Consider the following 26,515-nt stretch of genomic DNA (forward strand, 5'->3'; position numbering starts at 1 on the left):
TCCCTATTTTTGCTACCTGCCCACTACATTTTTTTTTTTTTTTTTTTTAGAATTCACACGAAGTAGTTGCTGCCATAGAAGTGTGTGTGTGTGTGTGTGTGTGTGTGTGTGTGTGGGTTTCTTTTTTGCACTCGGCATTTAGGAACCAGTAGCTTAGCTGCCAGAAGTGGACTTTAGGTCTGCAATATACAGGCATTTTGAAAATAATTTTCAATGGATGAGGATAAAATGTGCAACTAAATCTTTTGGAGCAGTGAACATTTTGCCATGGATTGTAATATTTTGCTGTTCTTCCTCAAAACAAGTCAATGTGAATGCAACTCAATCAAACTGATCAATGTAATCTATTTTTCTCAGTTGACTTGCTTTAGAGCAGGCATGTCCAACCTGCGGCCCGGGGGCCGCATGCGGCCCAGAACCGCAGGCAATGCTGCCCACTGCTCCCTGACAATTTTTTATATTTTTTCGCTGGGCAGGAAGGAAGTTGGGTCGGGGGCAGGGCCACAGCGGCTTCCAACTAACTGTAGGCAGAGGCTGCCTCGGAAGGGATCATCCTCTAGTTGTGTTAAATTAGTGCTGGGGGGGGGCAGCGGCAGCGCGGGAAGGACGCGGCGGCGTTTTATTACTTGTATACCTTTTTTAACTATAGTATATATTTTATATGCGGCCCAAGAAAATGTCTCTACAATCAATGTGGCCCAGAGAAGCCAAACGTTTGGACACCCATGCTTTAGAGCATGTGGCTCATGTACACTATTGGGTGGATTTACTGAAGCCTGGAAAGTGTAAAATCTGGTGCAGCTTTGCATAGAAACCAATCAGCTTCCAGGTTTAAGCCTAGGTTCACACTAAGGCATGTTGTATTAAGTATTGGGGGGGGGGGGCTCTAAAAGTAACATTTTATGACTTTAGAACCACTGTAAATGTACAGAATATCTACAGTATATTGCTATATAATCCTGCAGTTACTTACAGTTGAAGATAATTAGTGCACCTTTACTTAAAAAAAAAAAAAAAATGCAAGTCTGCTATTTTATGCTAGATATACTGTCCTAATTGCTCATCTCCGTAAGGTCTAAAATAATTCTTTGGATTAGTTACCAGCAGAATACCTTTTAGTTTGGTCGGCAGTGTTGTTAGCTGCCATGTAACCATAGCCAACCCCTGTTGCCCATGTAGACTGAGTGTCCCTAATTTTTGTCCAAAGGCTAATCGGTGGTTTCTAGGTTAGTGTTTTTCAACCAGAATGCCACCAGCAGGGGACCCAGTTTGCTCTGACTTGGCATCATGACTTGCCATGGTGCGGGTGGGCCAGCCTCTTCCGCCATAACAACCAATGACACTCTATGGCCACAATGCATGGGTCTTTTGTTGCCATGGTTCGGGTGGGCTGGCCTCCAACATTATAGCAACACATGATGCTTATCCAGGTCAGGCGGTATTCACCTCCCAGCTACTGCTGGATCTAAAAGTTAGGGCTCTGTTGGGGAAATCTGTGAATGGGGGGCCTCTGATGTGATTAGGGGACTCAAGGATGGGGGTCTCTGATGAGATGGGGGAACTTTGATGTGAAGGGGGCTTCTGATGTTAATTTCATCAAGTGGTTGTGTGCATTGTTCCAGGTTCAGGTTTCTGGTTGTTTATATTTTTTACACTTTAAACTGGGCTGCCACGAGATTTTGCATACTTTTTAAAGGGTGCTGTACCACAATATGTTGAGAAACCCTGCTCTAGGTATTACGGTTATGAGACATTGCTGCTTGAACATTTCTACAAGGAGGGACCGCCTATCTCAAAGCTTCACTCAAGAATGTAAACCCTCATACACACCTGAGCAGAGCGATTTTTAGGTTTTTTAGTGTTATTGTGGTATCATTATTGTGTTTTTTTATCTTTTTTTTTTCTCCACAATGCTCGAACAAGCCAAATCCCATGCTTTTAAATTGTCTATATTCACATTCAGCATTCAAGTGCTTGTAGATCCACACCTGAAGCTCAAAAAGGTACTTTTGAAGCAGAATGGGCATTTTTTGTCTCTTATGACTTCAAAAGGAGCACACAGAAAAATGCACAGAAACACTTGTTGTACTTGTGTGGTGGTGTGTTGTTTGTAATCCATAAAAAGAAAAGTCTCCTTTTTTTTTTTTTTTTTTTTTTTTTTTTTTTTTTATGATTAATGTCTAAGGCACATCACTCCTCTATGGCACATCGCTCCTAAAGAGCCAGTGAAAAAAAATGCACAAAAAATACTCAATCGCCTATGTATGCTACACTCACGTGTGAATGGGACTAAAGCCATTTTAGCTCTGAGGTAGCAATCCCAATTTGCAGGAGTCAACAGATGTTCAGTATTGGACACATGCAACAACTTTTCATGAAAGTTGTCAGAATTGATAAGCATGTAGGTAATTCAGAGTATTTGGGGGAAAGTTCAGGATTGAATTTCCCATTCTGCAGAGTTCTTTGTTTTTACCATCTCTTGTTTCACACTATTGACAGTTTTATTAAATAGTTAGGATGTAGATTTCCCTGAACTGTGTTGTGAATACATCATATAGTAGCTGTGTGACAGAGATCTTGAATTCTTTGGATTTGATTTTTGTTTTTTTTGTTTTTTTTTGGTTTGGAAGCAGTTACTTGTATTGCGACATGGTTTGCTTAAGGTCCAAGCTCATTACAGAAGAACTACAAAGATTAAAGACTAATGTAGCCATGACTTGCATCAGTCCATGATCTGTAAACAGTGTATTCTGCACAAAGGTGAACTTTGTATGCTAATCACGGCTATAGTCATAGGTGAGACCAGTTCTTTGTGACTGGATTAAAGCAAGTTTCTACTATGTCTTTTGTGCACACAGCAGTGAGCAGATGATTGTGCCTTCTATATAAAACCCTTTATATTGCTTTTGTAAACTGCTGGTTGCAATAGCAAACCTTTTCCACTTTTTCTGCATAAACCCCCCCCCCCAAAAAAAGTAAAAAATATATTCTATTTTATTATATATTTTGAAAAACTACTTAAAAAGGTACCAAAATGCTAAATGAGTGGGTTTTCCAATGCCTTTTGCCAGACTGTAGCCTCTGCCAACCAGGCCTGGGGTCAGGATGTAGCCATGTTTATATCGTATATACTCATGATACCACTATCAAGGGTGCTAAAAAGAGGATATCGGCCAATATACTATCTACCACTAGCATCAAAAAGCCCTATATACAACCCCAATTCTAAATAAAAGGTTGGGACCATGTTTAAAATCTACATAAAAACAGACTGCAATGATTTGCAAATCTCAAACCCATATTTTATTCACAACTGAAAATGTATAAACTTTTTAAAGAGAAAAATGAGGTACTGTAAAACCTTGTAACCTGGTTCGAGAGCGCTTGGCAAAACAAGCAAAAAAAAAAAAAGTATGTGTGTATATGTATGTATGTGTGTGTGTGTGTATATATATATATATATATATATATATATATATATATATATATATATATATATATATATATATATATATATATATATATATATATATATATATATATATATATATATATATATATATATATATATTAGTATGTATATATATGTATATGTATATGTATGTATGTATGTGTGTATATATAATATAATATATATATTTTTATAAAATTTGACTTGGCTATCTAGCGTTATCTTGATATACAAGTAGCATCATGTCACAACTGAGTATAAAAGAGAAGAGAGGTGCCTCTAAGTGTAGAAATATGGTTATATTTAACGAATGTACAACATTTAGCAACTCACATGGTTGATATTGGAATGTGGGAATCGGACTAAGGGATCCATACTCACAAAAATGCAGGATGCTGCATGCCAAAAGGTTCCAAAATGGGCCGGTGTTCCGTGAAAATTACCTACCCGTGAGAAAAACCTACCCTCGTCACTTCCGGTGCACCCTCAGTGTGTATAACGCGGCCGTTACATTAAAACAGCTGCCCTACAATATGAATCATCTCCGCTCCTTCCCCTGACACTTCACTGATGTCGGCTAGTAAATATAATAGCGGCGGCGGGTGTATGAGAAGATACATAACGGGGCCGCCAGCTGCTTTTATATTTACTAGCCGACATCAGTGAAGTGTCAGGGGAAGGAGCGGAGATGATTCATATTGTAGTACAGCTGTTTTTATGTCACCGCCGCGTGGGTAGGTTTTTTTCACGGACACCCTAATACTTTCATACTACTGCGCATGCCCTGTAGTCAGCTCCTTATCTTTTTCATTAGGTCTCCGGGGCTCTGAGCATGCGCACTGCTGCGCTGCTCAGCTGTTCATGCCCGGAAGTGACGAGGGTAGGTTTTTCTCACGGGGTAGGTAATTCTCACGTTACACCGGCAGTGCAAAGCAGGACACATAGAAAAACGGGCAAACCGAACCGTCCAACATAACCTAAAATATAAAAAACAATGAAAAAAAAATTGAAATCCTAATTGAATACCCCAAAGCAACCACATGGTATAATTAGGAGTGGTGAAAGTGACCTGCACAGCTGAATTAAAAGAATCCACATGTGAAACTAAAGCCTAGTACACACGCAATGATTATCGGCTGACCGATCGTCCGTCTTTTGTCCAGAGTGGTGTTTTGTTGGTTGGAATGTGCCTAGACTGCACACGAATTTTCTCGCACGACAAAATTCTACTTCAGAAGTGATGTCATGTGTTGGTTTGCTTTCTTTGTGTACTTTCTTCACTGAGCATGCCCAGACTTGCTCATTAGATTTTTCCCTGTCGAAATCTGTACTGACTGCATGAAAATCGGCCGTGTTTTGACGGCGGACAAAAATTTTATAGCCTGCACACCAGATTTTTTTTTTTCGGCCTAAAAGTCGGAGTCGGTTGTCGGAAGCATCATACTAACAAGCCGAAAATCGGCAGATCGGTCGGACGAAAATTCCCTGCCGATTTTCGACGCGTGTGTACGAGGCTTTAGTGTATTGGCATATTTTTGGTGCAACTTCGGCAGGACTTGCATTGACTTCTGTCGTGCCAAAGTCGCAGCAGTGTGAATCGGGCCAAAAGCATGCTTGTCCCTTTTTACTCTGAACAAACCTAATCCACCCTGTCCCACCATAGATGTACAGTATACTTGTCTCAATCCAATGTTTGTAGCCTTTCGTGTATGTTTACATCCTGGCCATGCCAGCACATTACGGCCCCATAGACTTTTATGGGACCGTGTCCCATTGTCTCTGAACACAAATCCCTACACAAGTCTATGGGGCTGTAAAGGGGGGCAGCGAGACATGTGGCGCTTGATATAAACAAATACTGGAGGCTGTGGTGTCGAAGGTAAGTATGCATTTGTACAGGGTGGGTTAGGTTGAACCTATCCTTTAAGCTACACAAGCTCTCGTATAATTTAAATCTAATCAAATGAGCAATCCACTAAAACTATAAAGCTACAGAGAAGACCTTGTCTTCTGTGTGGTACAAATGAAAATTCAGTAGAGTACAAGGTTATATCAATATTATCTATGATAGATTGTATTGTGGTCCTTGTACAACACAGCCTTCTATGCCTCGTCCAGATGTTTCTTTAGTTTAGGTTGGAATAGGGAAGGGTTATGGGCGTCTGTTCATTTTTGGGGTACTTTGAAATTATCTGGGAGCCACAGCCTCCGTTTTCTGTCAGGATAAATGCTACTCGCAAAGAGAAATGAGAAACCTTTATCTGAATTTACTTACAGTATGTATGTCATAATGAAAGTTGTTTATTTCAGTAGGCCAATATTTTGTGATCCTGCTTGGTACACACTATCGCAAAAATATTTGCACGAATAATGGAAAACCCCGCAGACAGCGTCCGTCTCATGACTACAATATTTGGTCGTCAGTTTGTAGTTCTGTGAGAGTGGTGAGCAGGTCTCTAACACCAAGGATGTCTCCTCACACAAAAAACAATAAGGTGTAGCCACCCTTCTCCTGCGCTTGGTATCCAGACCCCTCGACCACACACTTCACGGGACTGACAACTGGCTTCTCAGATGGCTAAAGTCTTGCTGCCCTTAACGGACTGGGGTAGTCCACCGATACTATAAGCAAAAAAGGGCGCACCGACCTAGCGCATTATCCTCAATGTAGGCTTTATTTAAATGATATTAAAAAATATAAAAGGTGACTCTGAAGAAGAGGTTAGACCTCGAAACGCGTCAGCCATCTCATCATGGACGATTATATGGACTAAACACGGACTTTCAAGCAATCCAGCCTGATATGCTTTACTTTTATCTACGTCTGTGAGTAGCCATTTTTTAATATCATTTAAATAAAGCCTACATTGAGGATAATGCGCTAGGTCGGTGCGCCCTTTTTTGTTTTTTTTGCTTATGTCTCCTCACACAAGGCTGGAGGTAGATTTTGACATCGAAATGACACACCTAAGCTCCCCCCCCCCCCCCCCACTTATTGGTTTTAGAGGTGGGGGCTTACTATTGGTGAATTGGCAGAGCTCATTACAGAACCAATGTAAATTGTACTTCTGAGTCAGATAATAACAATACTGACTCCCGGATAAAGGAAAAGTACCATGTTTTGTCGTGTCCTTTAGGGAATATCTGCTTTCACTTCCTGTCATGGACATGCAACAGGAAGTGAGAGGATAATTTTACAAAGTGACGGGTTTCCCCATCTAGACACTTGTCACCTGAGCAGGTGTACCTATTGGAAGATTCATAGGTAATAGGTGGGGCTGAATGGTTCAGCATCCAGCCCCACTGCCAGCAGCCTGGCAAAATCTACAACAGGTTGAAATGTGTTCGCTGGATGCTGTACCTAGCGGTAGTCACGTTTAGGACTGTATGCGTTAAGAGCATATATCCCGTATGCCAGCATTCCATGGTCGAGGGAAAAGGCCCTAAATGCGTGTACTGCTCTAAACCGTCATTTCTTAGAAGCTATTTTTAGCAAACAATATTGTTCCTTAAAAGAGATGTATGGGAAATATATATAATTTTTACAATTTAAACTTGCCTAGGTGGGTGCTGCATCTGTCCCCCATCGGCTCTAACACTGAGAACTGAACAATCAAACACCACTGATCACTTGGTTCTCACAGCTCCCTGAGCAGAGAGCTGGTGACTGTCAGTCAGCAGCTCTCTGCGCTGCAACCGATTTTGCCCAAGGCTGGACCAGCTCTTTGAAGTCAGCCGACAGCTAGCTTCAACCTGCTGTCTGCTAAAAACGGGTCACAGGAGTGCAGAACAAACTGCACCCCTGTAATCCATAGGAGAAGTACAGCCAGACGAGCTTTGGCTGCTGACATTTTTATAAATCATTCAAACTGCGTTCACATGCGTAAATTTATTGTTTGTGCGTGTTCATTTTATATTCTGTATGGTCTGTGTTGAGCTTTCTGGAAGTAACAGTAACTTTAATCAGGACAGGCATGTACTTTGAACCCACTGACTTGTATACAGTCTTCTAAGAATATAAAGAGTCTGGGTGTGTATGTATATATTAGTTCAGTAACGTGACTCTCACCGACATTTTAGTGAAGTCATCAGTGAAGAAATGGCTCAAAACTAAAACTGGCAAAACTGGTTAGTTTGAAACGTTTCGTTCAATTTTCTAATCATTAGGCCCTATATGCACAATTGGGCTCAAAAAGGCATTAGAGCTTCTTTTTTCTCTTTGCCTCTAATGGCGCTTTTCCACTGCATGGAACCGAAAGGTTCGGCTTGCTTTTGCGCTTTTCCACTGCATGGTACCGCATGGTACGGTGTTGGAACGGTACGGTACGGCGGCGCTTTTCCACTATATGGAACCGAACGGTACGGCTTGCTTAAACAGTACTACCTCGGTTGTGGTTCCAAGAGGGCCATACCGGTACCATATCCCACAATCCTTTGCATGCAGCCTTGACTGTTTGTCACTACTAGCCACTGATTGGTCAGAGAATCATTGTTATCCCACCCACTTACTATTAGTGGAAAAGCAAACCGTGCCGAACCGTTCCAACACCGTACCATGCAGTGGAAAACCAAACCGAGCCAAGCAGGGTCGAGTGGAGCCGAGCCGGTACTTGCAGTGGAAAAGTGCCATAAACTCCCCTCCATGTGACCATGCACACTATACGAGTTTAGAGGATAAGTTCACCTTTTACAAAAAAAAAAAGAATAAGCGCAAGTAAAAAATATGCATTATTATTTATTTAGTTTTTTTTACTTTTTCTTAGGAACCTGTAAATCATTGCACCCATAATCGGCAGATTGTGGGTGTAATACCACAGTCTAACTACCTAGAGTGCTCAATAGCCTCCTGATTGATTCATTGAGAACTACAAGCTGAAGGCAACAAAGGTGGCACTTTCGTTAGCTTGTGATAGAGAGCAAGGGGAGAAGATTCCTTGCTTGCTGTCAAAACAACGAATTGGGGGGATGTGGGGGCTGGTGCAAGTGTAACATCCTAAATATGGGTGTAACACGGTACAAAAGGTGATCTTATCCTTTTAACAAAAATAACGTGTGTTCAGGAGGAGGGGGAGCTTTTGAGCATAAAAAAGAACCGCCTGACGTGCCTGAACGCGCAGTAATGCTAGGCGCTTTTGCGTTTTTTATTTCAATGGCCAGAATAAATTTAATCTTCTGGCCTATGAAATGAATGAACCCCCAAGCTTGACCCCCCCCCCCAAACACTCTTGTTTAGGAGCGTTTTTGTGCTGCTTCTTCTCTCCTACCAGATGAAAAGCGTTTAGCCCTGGTGTGCATGAGGCCTTAGTGGGATCAAGTAAACATTCATTTTCGACTGTTGTGATGGGAAAACTTGAAGGAGCAAGTTGTTTTCTCAAACGACTTTCTAACCGCTTATTTGGTTTTCATTCGGAAAGTCAATTTACTCCAGAACTAAATGCAAAAAGGAGACAATTTTGAAATACTTTTAAAACGTCCTACGTCAAGTTATTGCATGAGAAGTTTCTTGTGAATGTTCTACTACGTCAGGGCTCGACAAACCCCGGGTGCCAGGTCGCATTGGCGACTAGAATTAGCGACCTGGTGCCTGGGGTGCACTGCAGGAGGTGTCCTGTCCCTTTTGCGCTCCCCACCCCCTCCCCGAGTGCACGGACTACCGCTCCGTCCGATAATTGAGGCTGCGGCTTTTTGGCCTTCTTCAGTGAGAGACGCTTTCAATGGGGAACTGGCGCCCTCTTGTGGTGGCCGGGAGTTTGACAAGCAGTCACTAATGGCTCCGTTTCCCCTGCCTGTTCTCAATGCCTGTCCATCTCCTTCCCAAGAGGAGATGAGGGGGAAGTTTTTGCAGGCTTCATCTCCCTGTCCACTTACCTTTGCTTAAAGGTAAGTGGACAGGGAGTGTGGTTATTAATAATAATAATAATAATAATAACTAAAGAATTTGGAGAGCCAAAAACACCGCTTTCTCCACTCAGAAATGATAGTTCTGAACCTTGCATTAACCCTAAATGCTAATCCTTTGTCACATTTTCCTATAGTCTCCCAGTGACAGGGCCTCTCTCTGTATATTAGCCACCAAAAATTCAGATTTTGGTTTTCACCCTAATGCTGTAAAAATAGGATATAAGTAAACACTTTTTTTTTACCTGGTAAAATTTGGCTTATTTCATGTAAGTCTAAGGCCCCGTTCACACTGGGGCGATCCGACTTCCCGGGCGACCTCCGAGGTCGCGGCGCGCTGCTCGCACTGCCACCTCGGAGCGGCCGGCACGGACTTCATAACATTGAATTCTATGCAGGTTGCTCCGGGTCGCCCCAAAGAAGCTCCGGACCCTTTTTCTAAGTCGGAGCGACTTGTGCCGCTCCTATTAGAACGGGTCTATAGCTTCTCAATGCAAGGCGACCAGGTCGCCTGACAGGTCGCTCCAGTGTGAACGGGGGCTGAGTTGCCGTGTGTTCTGTTTTTATTTATTAATTTATTTTGCTTTTTTCCCTAGAATCCAATTCTACTCACCACTGATGTGAAATTAAAAAAAAAAAAAAAACTTTTAATATAACGTGCACATGCAAAATGCTCAAATCTAAAATCCTTCAGTTGTAACTTTCATATACTTTTAAACCTTTGTTCTTTGGCACACTGGTTATCTCTACAGTTCAAGGATGAATCATACCATGTGACCATCTCAGGTTTAGATGTTGCCTAATCTTTTCTGTGTGTGTGGGGTTTTTTTTTTTTGTTTGATGGCTTGAGTTTTGCTGAGTCACGTAGCTTGGCCTTGCATTGTAAATCATTCATACTGTAAGGGATCCTTTTTTCTTTAGTCCCTGACAATTCATTTATTTGGCCGTGCAAATTAGATTTAAAATAAAAGTATTACTGGCTACTAATCCTTACTTTATAAAAGAAGAAAGGAGGAAGTAAAATGACGTTTTAGTTTTGCAATTGGCTTCAGGTTGAAAAAGAGATGTGTAAGTCAATATATACAGTAGCTAAATATTTTGTGTGCATAGGAATGTAACATTTAACATTAGACTAAGAATAAAAAATTAAGGTTAAAGGGTATCTCCACTTTTGTTGGGGGGGGGGGGGGAATAGCAAATAAAGACAAAATTAATATAATGTATGCAATTGTGATACAAATCCTATTGTTATTAACCACTTAAGCCCCCGAAGATTTTACCCCCTTCCTGACCAGGGGGTATTTTGCGATTCTCCACTGCATGACTTTAACGGACAATTCCGCGGTCGTGCGACGCTGTACCTAAACAAATTTGGCATCCTTTTTTTTCCCCCCACAAACCGCTTTCTTTTGATGGTATTTGATCACGTGTTGTGTTTTTTTTTTTTTTGGATCATGCGCTATAAACAAAAAAAGTGACAATTTTGCAAAAATAATATTTTTCACTTTTTTTTTTATATGAAATTCCCCAAAAAAAAAAAAATGTAAAAATTAAAATTTTTTAACATTTTCGGCCACTTTGTTTTATGCTACATATGTTTGGTAAAAAAAATTGCAAAAAGCTTATTTTGATTGGTTTGCGAAAAAGTTATCGTGTTTACTAACAAAGGGAAAGATTTTTGTTGTTTGTTTTTTTTTTTTTTTTTTTTTTGCGGGACTGCGACATTGGGGCGGACAGATCTGACCCTTGACTGACATTTTTGACACTTTTGTGGTTACCAGTGACATTACTGCAGTAATCAGTGCTATACATATGCACTGTGTATGAGTAGTCTAGGAGAGGCTACCTATAGCGCTTGCTCTAAAAAATATTTTAAAAGTGTGATTTTTCAGTGCATACATAGTCCCATAAATATATTATTAATACATTATTAATGGCAGCTGCTATAGTGTGAGGGTAATTGTAGAAAAGTAGTTGAAAACTACCTACAGCGCTTGCTCCCAAGGGACACACAACAAATAAGGTGAAAATATTCCAATAAAGACAAGTGAATTAATAATGGTTTAGCAGCTGCTATAGTAAAAAGAAGGTTGAAAGATCATCCCTGACAATGAAAAGTCCTGGGATGTATGAAATCACTTTGGCTTGGGCCAGAAACCAGAAAGCAATTGAAGAAAGTTTTGCCCAGTTGGGAATAAAAGTTTAAAAGATAACACACTATCTGGAGCTTCATTTTTTCCATATACCTTGGCGTGGTGAGGGGAGAGGAGACGGGAGGGGGACCCCATCACCTTAAACCATTTAGAAGCAAGAAAGAAAGATCGCTCTATAGCCCAGGGGGCTATACAAGTCTGAACAGGTCCTGGTGCTATAAGGCACACAGGACCCACAACATTTGGTGAGTGATTGAATTCTACCATTATCACTTGGATGTAATACAGCACTCAGCACCTGCACTTTAATTTAAGGAAAATTTGCACTGAAGAATCACCATTTATATGAGAATTATTTGCACATTTTTTTGGAACTTTCACGTGGCGACTATTTTTATTGAAAATCTATTTATTGGACTTTTTTCATATGATGTTTTTATTTGTGTACACTATTGAATATATTTAAAGCAAGCGCTATAGGTAGCCTATTGTTTAGACTACATATCTTTCATACATATGCACTGTTACTGTAAAATGACACTGGTAGTGAAGGGGTTAACTTTTTTTGAGAAGGAGGGGTGGTGTGTGTCCCTAGGGGCGTGATTCTAACTGTGATTGGCTGTGGCTTGAGCTGTAGGAACAGTGATCAACGGTCCTACATAGTAGAACCGTATGATCACTGTTTCTACACAGGGGAGAATGACAGGCGGCTTGTTTACACTAGCCACCTGCCTTTCTCCCTCTCCACCGATGATCGCCGAGTGACCGGCGGACATCGGGTCCGCCGGTCACACGTGCGGGGGGGGGGGGGGTCCGTGACTCACAGGCTAGTGACGTACGCATACGTCACTTTGCCTGTGAGGGGCTGACCGCCGCAGTATATGTACTTGCGGCGGTCGGCAAGTAGTTAAAAATTACCTTTCCTCTTCAATCTGCAGCCGCTGTAATTTCCTGTAAAATGCAATGCAATATGACAACCTGGTGTGCTTGTGACCAATTCCCAGAATTCAGATACAAGTCAGATTTCAGGCATCCCCTTGAGCAGACATGTCATTTTTTAGTGAGATGCTCCCAATAGGAACACGTCCTAAAAGGATGCAGGCCCAGCAACTTTTCTTATTAGTGTCCTGCAGGTTCCCAGCTGATTAAAAATTATGAAACGACTCCCATTAGACTCACTTTCCCACATGAGCACAGAGGCACAAACAGGGATTTCTTCAAAATAATAAAAAGTAGGAATCGCTTACAAAGTTTGTTAAAACCCCTGCAATGTACATTGATCACCCAGAGGGAAATGTTTTTTTTTCTAAACAAAAGTGCCGTTGCGCTTTAAATTTACGCATGGCCTTCAGTATCATGTCCATGATATCGAGATGTATTGGACCAGTGGGTTGGGGTCAGGGTAGGAAGCTGTGCACTGTACCTCATCATTCGGTCTTCAACCATCACCCACCTTCCCTTGCTTTTAACACTCTGCCAAATGCCCCTAAGCTTTCATTACTCTGCCAAACCCACCACACTACCCGTCTTCAGCCACTCTGCCAGGGTATCAACACTCTCTGCATAACGCCCCCCTCTTCTTCCCATTCTGCAAGATGAACTGGGGGCACGCAGTGAAAGTGGAAATACAAAAGAGGGAAGATCACATCAGAACTTTGAGCGTGCAGTAAGAGCTAATCATTTTTAGAGCCGATGTTTGGGTTTATTGACACTTTTAGGCCCCTTTCAGACAGGCATTCTAATTGGGTACATCTGTCAATTTTTCTGTCGGATATGATCAGAAAGTCCATTCGTCCCTATGGACAAGCAGGTGTAAAGGGACCTATGTCCCTTTACACCCACCTACATCTGGGTCCAATCAGGCCGGCTAAAGAAATGGAAGAGGACTCTGTCCTTTTCCATTGAGGCAGAGTGGATCCGAGATAGCCAAGTGTAAATGGAAATGATAGCAGAGTCAATTTACTCCCGGTGGCCCATAGAGCAGAGCAGGCTCTGCAGATACTGAGCAGAGACAGAAGTGCCATCCACCCGCTCTGCTCTGATCAGCAAGGAATCGGCTCACAAATCCCCTGCTGATCGCAACAGAATTCACTCCATGTGAAAGGGACTAAAGCCTCGTACACACGCACCGATTGTTGGCCGACCAATCGGCCGACTTTTGTCCAGTGTTGTTGTGTTGGTTGAAATGTGCTCTAGACTGCACACACATTTTTTCGGCCAACAACAACCAACTTTAGAAGTGATGTCACGTGCTGGTTTACTTTCCGTGTGTTTTTTCTTCTCTGAGCATGCCCAGTCTTGCTCATCTGATTTTTGTCGGCCAAAATCTGTACTGACTGACGAACAATCGGCCGTTCTGTTGACGGCCAACAAAAAATTTATAGCATGCACACCAGATTTTGTTCGGCCGAAAAGTCGCAGTCGGTTGTCGGAAGCATCATACTAACAGGCCGACAATCGGCCGATCGGACGTTGGCCGAAAATTTACGGCCAACATTCGGTGCGTGTGTACGGGGCATAACACTTACCTGTTAGTAATTACTCTCTAGTTATCCTAACTATGGGTTTCCTCAAAAGGACAGGTTCAGAAGAAGTCATGTCATAGAGACAAGAATACACAATGCGAATTTCTAGTGATCCGTCGATCGATAAAACAAAAGCGGCGTTTGCGTACAGTATCCGAGTGTACCATCTATGTGATTCGAAAATCGTACTTCCAAACACTATTTTTTGTGCCAGTATGGGAAGTGATGCAATGTTGTTTTGATCTTTAACCACACCTCTACTGGGCACACCCCCTAATGTACTGTGTTTTGTTAGGTGAAATCATACAACTCTCCCATTAATGATACGAAATTTGGCCAATTTTCGCAAAAAAACCCAACATGTTGGATCCGTCAATTTTGGCTGTCGTACGAAAATCGTGTATCGCACATACCACACTAAGGATCAATTTTACGTTTGATTTGGGTTTCCATTCAAAATTCACATCGTGTATGGCCTGCCTTACAGTGACATTCAGAGATCAGGCGGTCCCACAATCTAAAATTTCAAAGGGTGGTAAGCATGTTACCTGTGGGAAAGAGACCTTAAAGGGAAAATTATATCATACCTGTTCTCAATCAAGAACTATGATCCACTGGCACAGCAATATGGCCTTTAGGGAGGTAATTGTGACTAAAGCCCCGTACACACGTACCGATTGTCGGCCGTAAATATTCGGCCGACGACCGATCGGCCGATTGTAGGCTTGTTAGTATGATGCTTCCGACAGCCGACAGCGCACTTTCGGCCGAAAAGAATCTGTCGTGTAGGCATTAAAATTTTTGTTGGCCAACACCAGAACGGCCGATTGTTCGCCAGTCAGTACAGAATTCGGCCGACAGACAGCAGATTTGCAAGACTGGGCATGCTCAGAAAAGAAAAAACACACGGAAAGTTAACCATCACATGACATCACTTCTGCAGTCGGCTGTTGTTGGCCGACAAAATTCGTGTGCAGTCTTTTGCAGTTTTCAACAGACACGACAGCCCTGGACAAAAGACGGCCGATCGTTCGGCCGACGATCGGTACGTGTGTACGAGGTAAAAGTCCTCATGCACACAAAACATCAAAAACAACGTTTTTCCAGGTGATTTCTTTTTTTTTCTTCTGCCTCTAAACACTTTGTTAGCCCATGTGTTCAGAGGCAGAGGAAGAAATGCACTACCAGAACATTCAGGACAGGAGCATTTGGGCAGAAAAAATGCCAAGCGGGCAAAAACGCACATTGAGGCACATTTGCGTGTTAATGCATTCTAATGAGCAGAAGCCATTAAAGTATATGTGGACCCTCACCTTTTGTAAAACAACTCATTCAGTTTAAAATGGAAATGAAAGGCAAAATGTGTGAATGACTGTGCAGGAAGGAGAGGGGGAGGAGGTGTCAGCACAAGTCTGATCATTGGAGGACAGGCAGGCTGAAAACTAACCACGCTAGGAGGGATGTGCTTTCATGCCTAGCGTGGTCAGTTTGAAAAAGTAAAGCAAGGGGACTCACGGGAACACCAAGTATTTCACATAAAGGAAGCAATATCAAGAGAAAAGCATACCTTTTCATACAAGTACATGTTACAACAGGCAAATATCTGGAATAGGACATTTTGGGGTAACATACTCCTTTATTATTCTAGCCTATTGAATGCATTAACGCCAAACGTACATGCAAAATGCAGCTTTATGTGTGTGTTTAAATTTTTTTTTTTCCAACGCATTTTCCTCCCCTGAAGCAAAGGTGTCCGGGGAGGAAAAAAAGAATTGTGTGCATGAGTCCAAAAAAGTATTGTAGCAATATGCCACTATTGGCTTTTCCGAGAAATTTATAAACCACCCAAATTGGCTGAACCCTTTTCATCCAAAACTGAAATATCTGCTTGGTGGGGAGTTGATGATATTCAAACTAGAGCAGTAAAATGTTTAAATTATAACTATTCGCATAGGGTCTCATATAGGTTTGTGTTGTCTGATTTGAATTTGGGATTAAAAACAGAGTTGAAAATAACCGGTATGACTGCACAATCTCGTATTTCCCTGCAGGGCTCATTCCCATGCTGAACTATATGTAATGGTCAGCAGCAAGTTTTTTTTTTTTTCTCTCTAAATGATGGCACTCTTTGTTCAATGCACTTCAGGAGTGTTTTAAACTAGCCTGCGTATAAACCTATACACCATAGATTTTATTACAGGCTTATACATGGCTTTGTTTCCCAAAACACTTAGCTTGGCACAGACTTTTTATTCCTGTGTACGTGTCCTTAGAACACAATGTGTAGATTTACAATGTGGAGTTCTAGATTTCACATTTAATTCAAGTATGCAAGTATGTACTGCTGAAGTATTTTGATTAGCGCTGCGTGTAATGTGTAATAGTCACAGGCAGTCGTGTACTTTTCATGGACAGGTCAACTAAGTTTATGAATTGTGCTAAAGAGCAATGTGCAAAGTTTACCAACCAGTCCTTTTATTATTTTGCTTTTCCTTGCGAGTGGATACCTACTTTACTTTGAGTGTTATTGTTTGTTACTCTAAATTGTTTAACAATAAATAAAATTGAAATTGTCTATTAGCCACATACCTACAGTACCTCACAAAAGTGAGTACACCCCTCACATTTTTGTAAATATTTTATTATATTTTTTCATGTGACAACACTGAAGAAATGACACTTTGCTACAATGTAAAGTAGTGAGTGGACAGCTTGTATAACAGTGTAAATTTGCTGTCCCCTCAAAATAACTCAACACACAGCCATTAATGTCTAAACTGCTGGCAACAAAAGTGAGTACACCTCTAAGTGAAAATGTCTAAATCGGGCCCAAATATTTTGTGTGGCCACCATTACTTTTCAGCACTGCCTTAACCATCTTGGGCATGGAGTTCACCAGAGCTTCACAGGTTGCCACTGAAGTCCTCTTCCACTCCTCCATGATGCCATCCCGGAGCTGCTGGATGTTGGAGACCTTGCGCTCCTCCACCTTCTGTTTGAGGAAGCCCCACAAATGCTCAATAGAGTTTGTCTTGAGACATGCTTGGCCAGTCCATCAACTTTACCCTCAGCTTCTTTAACAATGCAGTGGTCTTCTTGGTGTGTTTCCAGTTGTTATTATGTTGGAATACTGCCCTGCGGCCCAGTCTCCGAAGGGGGAAATCATGCTTTGATTCAGTATGTAACAGTACACGTTGGCATTCAAGGCTCCCTCAATGCACTTTAGCTCCCCAGTGTCGGCAGCACTCATGCAGCCCCAGACCATGACACTCCCACCACCATGCTTGACTGTAGGCAAGATTCACTTGTCTTTGTCCTCCTCACCTGGTTGCCACCACACTCGCTTGACACCATCTGAACCAAATAACTTTATCTTGGTCTCAGACCTCAGAACATGGTTCCAGTAATCCATGTCCTTAGTCTGCTTATCTTCAGAAAACCGTTGCGGGCTCTCTTGATCATCACCTTTAGAAGAGGCTTCCTATTGGGACGACAGGCATGCAGACCAATTTGATGCAGTGTATGGCCTGAGCACTGACAGGCTGATCCCCCCCCCCCCCCTCACCCCTTTAACCTCTTCAGCAATGCTGGCAGCACTCATATATCTATTTAGCAAAGACAAGCCCTGGATAAGCACGTGCACTCAACTTTTTTGGTTGACCATGGCGAGGCCTGTTCTGAGTGGAACCTGTCCTGTGGTCTTGGCCACAGTGCTGCAGCTCAGTTTCAGGGTCTTGGCAATCTTCCTATAGCCTAGGCCATCTTTATATAAAGCAACAATTTTTTTCAGATCCTCAGGGAGTTCTTTGAACTTCCAGCGACCAGTATGAGAGAGTGAGAGCGATAACACCAAATTTAACACACCTGCTCCCCATTCACACCTGAGACCTTGTAACACTAATGTGTCACATGACACCAGGGAGGGAAAATAGCTAATTGGGCCGACAATTTGGACAATTTTCACTTGGGGGTGTACATGCTTTTGTTGCGTGTTGAGTTATTTTGAGTGGGCAGCAAATTTGCACTGTTATACAAGCTGTACACGCACTACTTTACATTGTAGAAAAGTGTCATTTCTTCAGTGTTGTCACATAAAAAGATAAAATAAAATATTTATTTACAAAAAATGTGAGGGTGTAATCACTTTTGTGAGATACTGTATATAGGAGCAGTGGTCTCCAAACTCCGGCACTTTGCTTGCCTATATCTGGTCCTTGGGGCTCCGCCCCTCCCACTGACGCCAACGATGGGGCTCCGTCCCTCCCACTGACGCCAACGATAGGGCCTTGTTACCGATGGCAGGACATTTTCTACTCCCACTGGCCACAGTCTAGTCCTTCTAAAGTCTGGATAGTATACTGGCCCTTTTGTTTTGAAAGTTTGGAGACCCCTGTACAAGAGCAAAGATCATGAATATAGCTGTAGTTCTGAGCAAAACCTGTTTCCTCATTATGAAGATATAGAACTTTTTTTATTTATTTTTATTTTTTTCTACTAGTTTGTTCTCCATTGTAAACAATAATTGACTGCTTTCTTTTAATTTACTTTTTAGCATCCAGGTGGAGAGGAGGTTCTACGAGAACAAGCTGGAGGGGATGCAACAGAGACTTTTGAAGACATTGGTCATTCCACAGATGCCAGGAATATGTCAAAAGATTTTATCATAGGAGAACTTCATCCAGTGAGTTATTGTTAATTGTGGCACTTTAAAAAATGTTGAGATTTCACATTCAAATGTAATAATTCAAAGACTATAGTACAAAATATTATCAATAGCAGTCAATGGTCCTATTGTTCTTACTGTTGGGTGAGTAGAACCCTATTTGTGTGTGTGTGTAATATATAAATATATGTATATATGTGTGTGTGTGTGTGTGTGTGTGTGTATGTGTGTATGTATGTATTAATATAATTATACACACTGCTCAAAAAAAAAAATGAAAGGAACACTTTTTAATCAGAGTATAGCATCAAGTCAGTTAAACTCATGGCATATTGATCTGGCCAGTTAAGTAGCAGAGGGGGTTGGTAAGCAGTTTCATCTGCTTTGATGTTAATGAAATTAACAGGTGCACTAGATGGGCAACAATGAGACGGCCCCCAAAACAGGAGTGGTTTTACAGGTGGAGGCCACTACTGACATTTTTTCCCCTACTCCTCTTTTCTGACTGTTTTTTCACTAGTTTTGCATTTGGCTCGGGTCAGTGTCCCTACTGCTAGCATGAGGCAATACCTGGACCCTACAGAGGTTGCACAGGCAGTCCAGCTCCTCCAGGATGGCACATCAATTTGTGCCATTGTCAGAAGGTTTGCTGTATCACCCAGCACAGTCTCAAGAAAAGGGAGGAGATTCCCTGAGACAGGCAGTGGCTCTAGGAGAGCTGGACAAGGCCATAGAAGGTCCTTAACCCATCATCAGGACCGGTATCTGCTCCTTTGTGCAAGGAGGAACAGGATAAGCACTGCCAGAGCCCTGTAAAATGACCTCCAGCAGGCCACTGGTGTGAATGTCTTTGACTAAACAATCAGAAACAGACTTTGAGGGTGGCCTGAGGGCCTGTCATCCACTAGTGGGCCCTATGCTAACTACCTGGCACCATGAAGCTCGATTGGCATTTGCCATTTAACACCAGAATCGGTAGGTCCGCCACTGGCACCTGTGCTTTTCGCAGATAAGAGCAGGTTCACCGTGAGCACATGTGACAGATGTGAAAGGGTCTGGAGAAATCGTGGAGAATGTTATGCTACCTGTAACATCATTCAGCATGACCAGATTGGTGGTAGGTCATTGATGATAGAGGGAAGCACAGACCTAGACAATGGCACCCTGACTGCCATTAGATATCGGGATTAAATCCTTGGACCCATTGTTTGACCCTACTCTAGTGCAGTGGGTCTTGTGTTCCTCCTGGTGCACGACAATGCGCAGCCTCGTGTGGCAAGAGTATGCAGCTAGTTCCTGGAGGATGAAGGAATTGGTACCATTTAATGGCCTCCACGCTCACCTGATCTAAATCCAATAGATCACCTCTGGCCCTGGGACATTATGTTTCGGTCCATCCAACACCGCCAAGTTGCACCTTAGTCTGTTCAGAAGCTCAGTGATGCCCTGGTCCAGATCTGGGAGGAAATACCCCAGGACACCATCCGTCACCTCGGTGGTGGAATTCAGCCTGTTCGCACCAGTTCCTTGAAACCTGGTACTAACATTTCACAAGTTTTGCGAACTGGTGCAAGCCAGAGATTGGGCCGGACCGTCATAGGGTTACCACCCAGCCGGTAATTTACTGGCACAGCCGGTATTTGTGGATCCCCAGCAATTGCCGGTATTTTTATTGCAGCATCTGTACGCTAGACTGGTTGCTAGGATGGCCAGCCTCCTGAAGTCTAGCAACCAGTGACGTGCCGAGGAGGAGGGGACCCAGCATGCAGAGTGGAGGAGGATCTTCCTCATCCTCCTCCGTGCCTATTATTTAATGTCTAGCTCCATCCACCTCCCCCCTGCATCTTCACAGTGCGGCCGCTTCAAAAGGGAAACTGCCTGACAGAAGACCTCGAAGCAGACACAAACTGATGCTTCGGTGAGTCTCTCCCGCGCTCCCCTCTCTCGCGCAGGTCATTAAATGGTCACCAATGGTGGCGGTTCCCCATCCGAGCAGGGTGATCATGCGCGCTTGGACTTTTACTTTGTACTGAGTGTCTCTACTGTGCGCTTATGCAGCGCTGTATCTGGGGGTTGTTTTTACCTATATGCTCCCCATTTTTGAACTCAAACGTTGCAAAGATCAGACTTCAGGCTTAGCTGGGTTTATGCACCAGCAGTTCCTACAATAAGTCTGTTTTTACAACTCTCTAATACTTGGAATCCAACCGCAAATTGATCACCTTCCTCGTTAACCCATTGTGGTGGGCTCATTAACCTGGCCCATGGCATTACATTAAAGATACAGAGATATGACTAGCTCCCGATGAAGCTTTATACATAAAGCGAAACATGTCGAGCATCGCAAATACCCACCATCTGTTGTCCTAATATTTAGCAGAGATTAGAGGAGAGTCGGTTTAACCTTAAGCTGCATAAGGGGTTCTTCACTGTAAGGGCGGTGAGAATGTGGAACTCTCTTCCACAATTGGTGGTAGCTGCGGGGAGTATGCCTACTTTTAAAAGACTCTTGGACATGCATCTCACAGATCACAACATTCAGGGTTATGGGAAATGATCCAGCGACTGACACACCCACACCTGTGCAGGTTGAACTGGAGGAACTGTTTTCTTTATTCAACCTCAACTACTATGTAACTATGTATGTAAGAGGGAAGCTGTGTAGTAATCCTTGATAATTGGAAACCCCATGCCTCCCACTGATCTATGTTTCATGAGGGTAGCTTGTGCGCATCTGGCCCTTTTCTGCCAGATGTATTTACCACGTAACCCCAAATTATTGATAGACAAAGGTAATGTTCCTGAATCATATCGAACGGGTCTAGAGGAATAAAAAGCTTTCTGCAGGATCATATCCTGTGTTAACACAAAAGTATCCATTCTAGCCTTTGGACAGAAGTTTAAACCTCTATTTAAGATGGACCACTCCTGTTCAGAAAAAGCAGATGAAATGTTATGTACCACATTAGGAATTAAGTCCTTTGTCTGTTCCTCGTTCTGGTTGCAGAATGGTAAGGTAAAATGGGGGGGAAAAAAAGAAAATGCGATCCGTTGCTTCTGGGCCCTACTACGGGTACAAACAACAATTACCATAACCCATATGTGGTATTGCTGCAATCGTTGTGAGCAGGAGAATTTATTTTGGGTTATTCTTTGGTGGTAAATTATGTTAATAGCAAATATACAGCTAAATATTAAGAAAAAAAATTCTGGTCCAGTTTTCCTATTTTGACAGTAAAAAACAAATCCGGAGATATCCTTTCTCATTTACCACTAAATGAAAGCCCAATTTGTCCTAAAAAAAAAAAAAAAAAAAAACGGGTATAATCCACCTGGATACACAAAGTAGTTATGTTGATATGTACAGATTTGCTAAGGCCCTGTTCACACCTGCACGATTTTTCAATTTTGAAAATCGCTCAGCTGTGAAGCTCAAGAACGCCCAACAAGCCAAATCCCTTTCATTTCAATGGCCCACAAATGAGCGTTCTGTTGCCTAAAGCAAAAGGCTTGTTGCTCAAAAAAGTATATGAGCTTCTTTTTGGCAGATTACAGGTGTTTTTGACCCCATAGACTTCAATAGAAATCCCTAAAACATGTTACTTGACCATTTTACAAGCATTTTGTCTCTTATTGTCTGCTCAAACAGCAGCTCTCCACCCCTAGTTAGACATATGCAGAACGGAAAAATTAGGCCAATTTGAATTCTGTGTGAAGAATAGCTGGTTGTTAAGCAGCGGGCCGGGAAGCAGCCGGCACCTCTTTAACAACCGATGAGTCATCAGGTGTAAGCGGGCTTCGCCACTGACAGCTGAATGTAAAAAAAAAAAAAAAACGGTCCGCAATGAAAAATAAACAGAACAAAAAAGCATTGTCCCCCCAATCTTCACCAGGCCCTTCGGGTCTGATATGAATTTAAAGGGAAACCCCATGCCAAAATTGAAAAAAAAAAAACGGTGTGGGGTCCCACCGAAATCCATACTAGACCCTTATCCGGGCATACAGGCCAGGAAGGGGGGCTGAGCTCGCACCCCCCCTTTCCGAATCATACCAGCCCACATGGCTCCCAACATGGGGGGACCCTTTGGGCATGCTAGTTTTGGTGCAGCACAATTAAAAAAAATTATCATGCACTTCTTTTTGTTCAATTTTTTCACCTGCTGATCCTGTCAGTAACACATTTCCTGTCCTAACGTGACAACGCTTATTACTATACTATATCTATGGAGGAGCAGCATTGTTGCCCTAGGCTGCTCTCCTGATTTAGACTACAGAACATACACACTTCTCCTATCTCTATAACGAAGGATGTGTTTTGAAGCCTAGATAGAACTGGCCAACGTTGACATCGCTGCCAGGGGGGTTTCAGTGCAGCAGGAGCACAGTGCACAGATATAACAAAACCCTCTTTGTGGTATATGTAACAGATCGAAAGCAAATAAGCAAAGTTTATTGTTGGGGAGGGGGTTTAACACAAGACAATGCTGCTAAGACTTACAGGCTGTTAAATCTTAAACTTTTTTTTTCTTTTCTCCTCTCCCTAGGATGACCGATCCAAAATTCAGAAGCCTACAGTAAGTTGTCCACTTTACTTGGAAAATATGAACAGTTAGACAAGGATATAAGAGAGCCATACAGGACATTAAAGCGGATTTTCAGCTTTTAAAAAAAAAAAAATAGCCCACGTGATGGTCGCAGCTAATCATATATACATAGCGGTATAAGTAATAAATGTACAGTATGTTTTTCTTTTAAAAAAACGTACTCTGCTTTTTCCCAGCGAGCGCGCTCCCATTTTTAGTGTGGGCATCTAAAGCCCACTTTTTCTTTTTCTGGGATATGGCGCACTGCTGGCTACCCAACATATGCACCTCTCCATCTCGCAAATGCTCATATCGTAGAAAGCGTGGCGCACACATTTTGTTGCAGGATGCCCATTGACTCCTAGAATTGATGACATTCGTATCCCAGGAGCCAATGTACACCCGAAAACAGCGGAAGTGGAGCATTCGCCTCCTAAATGAGGTACATAATTACTGGGGTAAAAAAAAGGGTTCAGTGAGAAATTGTACAGTGATCACGGACGCGGGGGTGTAAAGTATAAAATGTGGATGGAACTACGCTTTAAGCAGACTTTCAGCTCTGTATTTTCAATATTAAATAGTTTGACTTTGTGAGAAGGAAAGTTTGTTAAATTTCAGAACTATTTATTTGTACTTTTTTTCATTTTTTTTTTTTTTTTTTTTCTTGTTGTAGAAGAAAAACTTACCCTGAAAGAAATACAGGGGCTGCTATTGCCATCTTCCTAGAAATTCCAGTTGCCTGGCTGCCTTTCACTTGTAAGGGCTACTATGTTTTCTGAGTTATTGACCTGTAACAAGTGTAAAAATCAAACACTCCAACTACCTGCTTCCAGGTCAATGACTAACGAAATCCAAAGATCAACAAGACAGATCGGTATAATTTTTAGATGAAGGTTGACGGGTGAACTGGCCATTTATTTTTAGCACCGGTTTTCTTTAGCACATCATGTAGACGCACATATATATTTAAACTATTATATGGTGAAAGTAGCTATTAGATCCTTTTTATTTTATTTTTTTTCTAACTAATTATGGAGAACACTGTGCAAGCCAGATATTTGCAAAAACAAAAGTTTTATTTGTGGTAACAGTGCTTTTTTTTTTTTCCTCCTAGGAAACCTTTATTACTACTACTGAATCAGAGTCCAGGTATTTATATTTCGTCTGTTATTCCAGATGTCCGCAATCTATAGAGTCTCAGGTGGTGTATTTCCCTGTGCCATGAGCACATTCCAGCTGAAAATGAGGAGGGCTTACCCTGTGCATGCTCCTAGGTCTTAAAGTGGTTGTTACCCATAAAAAAAATTAATAAATGGATCCTGTTGCTTTAAAGCATGATTAGCAGCACAGTGCTTGTGCTGTGTAATTGTGCTTTTTTTATCACCTAAAATACCTGGCTGATCCTGCCTGGTGCTGCCCTCCTTGCTGTAAACTTACCACGGTTCATCAAGGCTGCTGAGCCCTGACACCATGGTCAGTTTACGTGCCTCTGTCATCCACGGTCTCTCTTCTGTCCTCTCTCCCCTCCCTGCCTATCATTTGTGTCAGTGCCTGTCCCTCCCTTCCTGCTGCTGAAATCACTTGTCAATTTTCATACAATCCTCAGTGTTTGATAATGTTATGTGCCCCAATGTGTGTGCTATATATAAAAAAAAAAAAAGAAAATGCAGTTATAAACTCACATAACTGCTCTCCTCTCTCCTCCCGGCTGACATCAGTGGGGGATTCTCTGCCCCTGCTGCTGTAGCTGTCAGATTGGGAGAGGAGAGAGGGGGGGGGGGGCAGTCACGTGAGTGCTGAGCGGAACTCTGAAATAAGGTATAAAACCGCATTATTTTTTATTTTTATTTTTTCATAAAGCACATACACTGGGGCACATAACATTATCAAACACCTGGCATTTTTATCAAGAAAACAGTGGCTTTACAATCACTTTAAATACTTGCCTACTGGGCACTTTTACCCCCTTTCTGCCTAGACCAATTTTCAGCACTGTCGCATTTTGAATAATACATGTGCGGTCATGCATCACTGTACCCAAACAAAATTTTTAGCATTTTTTTTTTTTTTTCTTAGACCGAGCTTTCTTTTGGTGATATTTAATCACCCCTGTTTGAGAATTTTTGAAAAACAAAAGTACTTTATTTTCTTCTGTATTAACAGAATTATCCCTGTATGTTCAGCTAAAGTCCACAAGTATAATAATGAAGGTATTTTGTTTTATACAGTATTCAATGTAGGATGTCTACTAGCAAGCATAAGGGAAGTTCTAAAACAGAGCCTTTATTTTGAAGGTCATGAGATCTTAGCTCATAAGAATAAATGAAACCTGTGACTTTATACTGCATGGTAACAAAACCAGCAGGTTTTGCATGTGTTTTTTTTTTTTTTTTTTTTGTATTTTTTTTTTATAACCGGTGTTAACTCCTTCTTTTTTTTTTTTTTTCTTTTTCAGTTGGTGGAGTAACTGGATCATTCCCGGCATATCAGCTGCTATTGTTGCCTTAATGTATCGTTTTTACATGGCAGAAGAATAAAATATTCAATAAGAATTGTGAAAGAAAGGCTATTTCCGACCTGAAAAAAAAGATCATCATTTTTCGATGGCAAAATCCGATGTAGTGTCTGAACTGTGCCAACCAAGTCCATCTCCTGCTGTTTCTCATTAAATTCTTTACGTTAAAGTTAATCTGCAGCCCATTTTAAACTTGGTAAAAAACAGAATGTTGTTTTTTTTTTTTTTTTTTCTCTAAAGCAGGCACCACAAGATACGTGCTATTATCTTTTATAAGTCAGAAGTGCTTGCCTCTGATTTAGCTGTACTCTTTTACCGGGGCCTGGAGTTTCCTGATTTTCATAGACAAGCTCCAGCAACTGGCAGTCCCATTGGACAGGGTATTGGTAGTACAGTTTGCCCATGTCATGGATAATCCAGTAATAAAGCAAAATTACAGCAGAGAGTGATATAAAAGAGGAGCTTCTGGACACTAAATAGCAAGCATCTTGTGATGTCTGCGCCTAGGCAGGACTTTTAACTTTAAATTGCGTTAAAGGGAGTACAGATAAATTACAGTTAAGATATCCGAGCCATTAATAATTTTTATTACTATACTTATACAGTAGGTTTCCTGACAATAAACTTCAAAGAGTGACATGTTCTCACACATGTGCGTTTTTGTTTTACCCTTTCTCAGCTCTCCATTTTCTTAATTTTTCTATACCTGTCCTTTAGAAAAATTTGC

At 41.8% G+C, this 26,515-nt stretch overlaps 1 protein-coding gene across 1 annotated transcript in view; it reads left to right on the plus strand.

Annotated features, from left to right (window-relative positions):
- CYB5A (cytochrome b5 type A) overlaps positions 1 to 25,983 on the plus strand; it is a 40,915-nt gene extending 14,932 nt beyond the window's left edge. The window contains exons 2-5 of the mRNA XM_082259392.1: positions 18,580 to 18,708; positions 23,235 to 23,264; positions 24,388 to 24,422; positions 25,729 to 25,983. Coding sequence (XP_082115518.1) covers positions 18,580 to 18,708; positions 23,235 to 23,264; positions 24,388 to 24,422; positions 25,729 to 25,810 — 276 coding nt within the window. The 3' untranslated portion in view covers positions 25,811 to 25,983. The remainder of the gene's footprint in view (positions 1 to 18,579; positions 18,709 to 23,234; positions 23,265 to 24,387; positions 24,423 to 25,728) is intronic.
- The last annotated feature ends 532 nt before the right edge of the window (positions 25,984 to 26,515 follow it).

The sequence above is a fragment of the Pelophylax lessonae genome (genome assembly GCF_965119305.1).
Source record: "Pelophylax lessonae genome assembly, chromosome: 5".
In the NCBI taxonomy this organism is placed as follows: domain Eukaryota; kingdom Metazoa; phylum Chordata; class Amphibia; order Anura; family Ranidae; genus Pelophylax; species Pelophylax lessonae.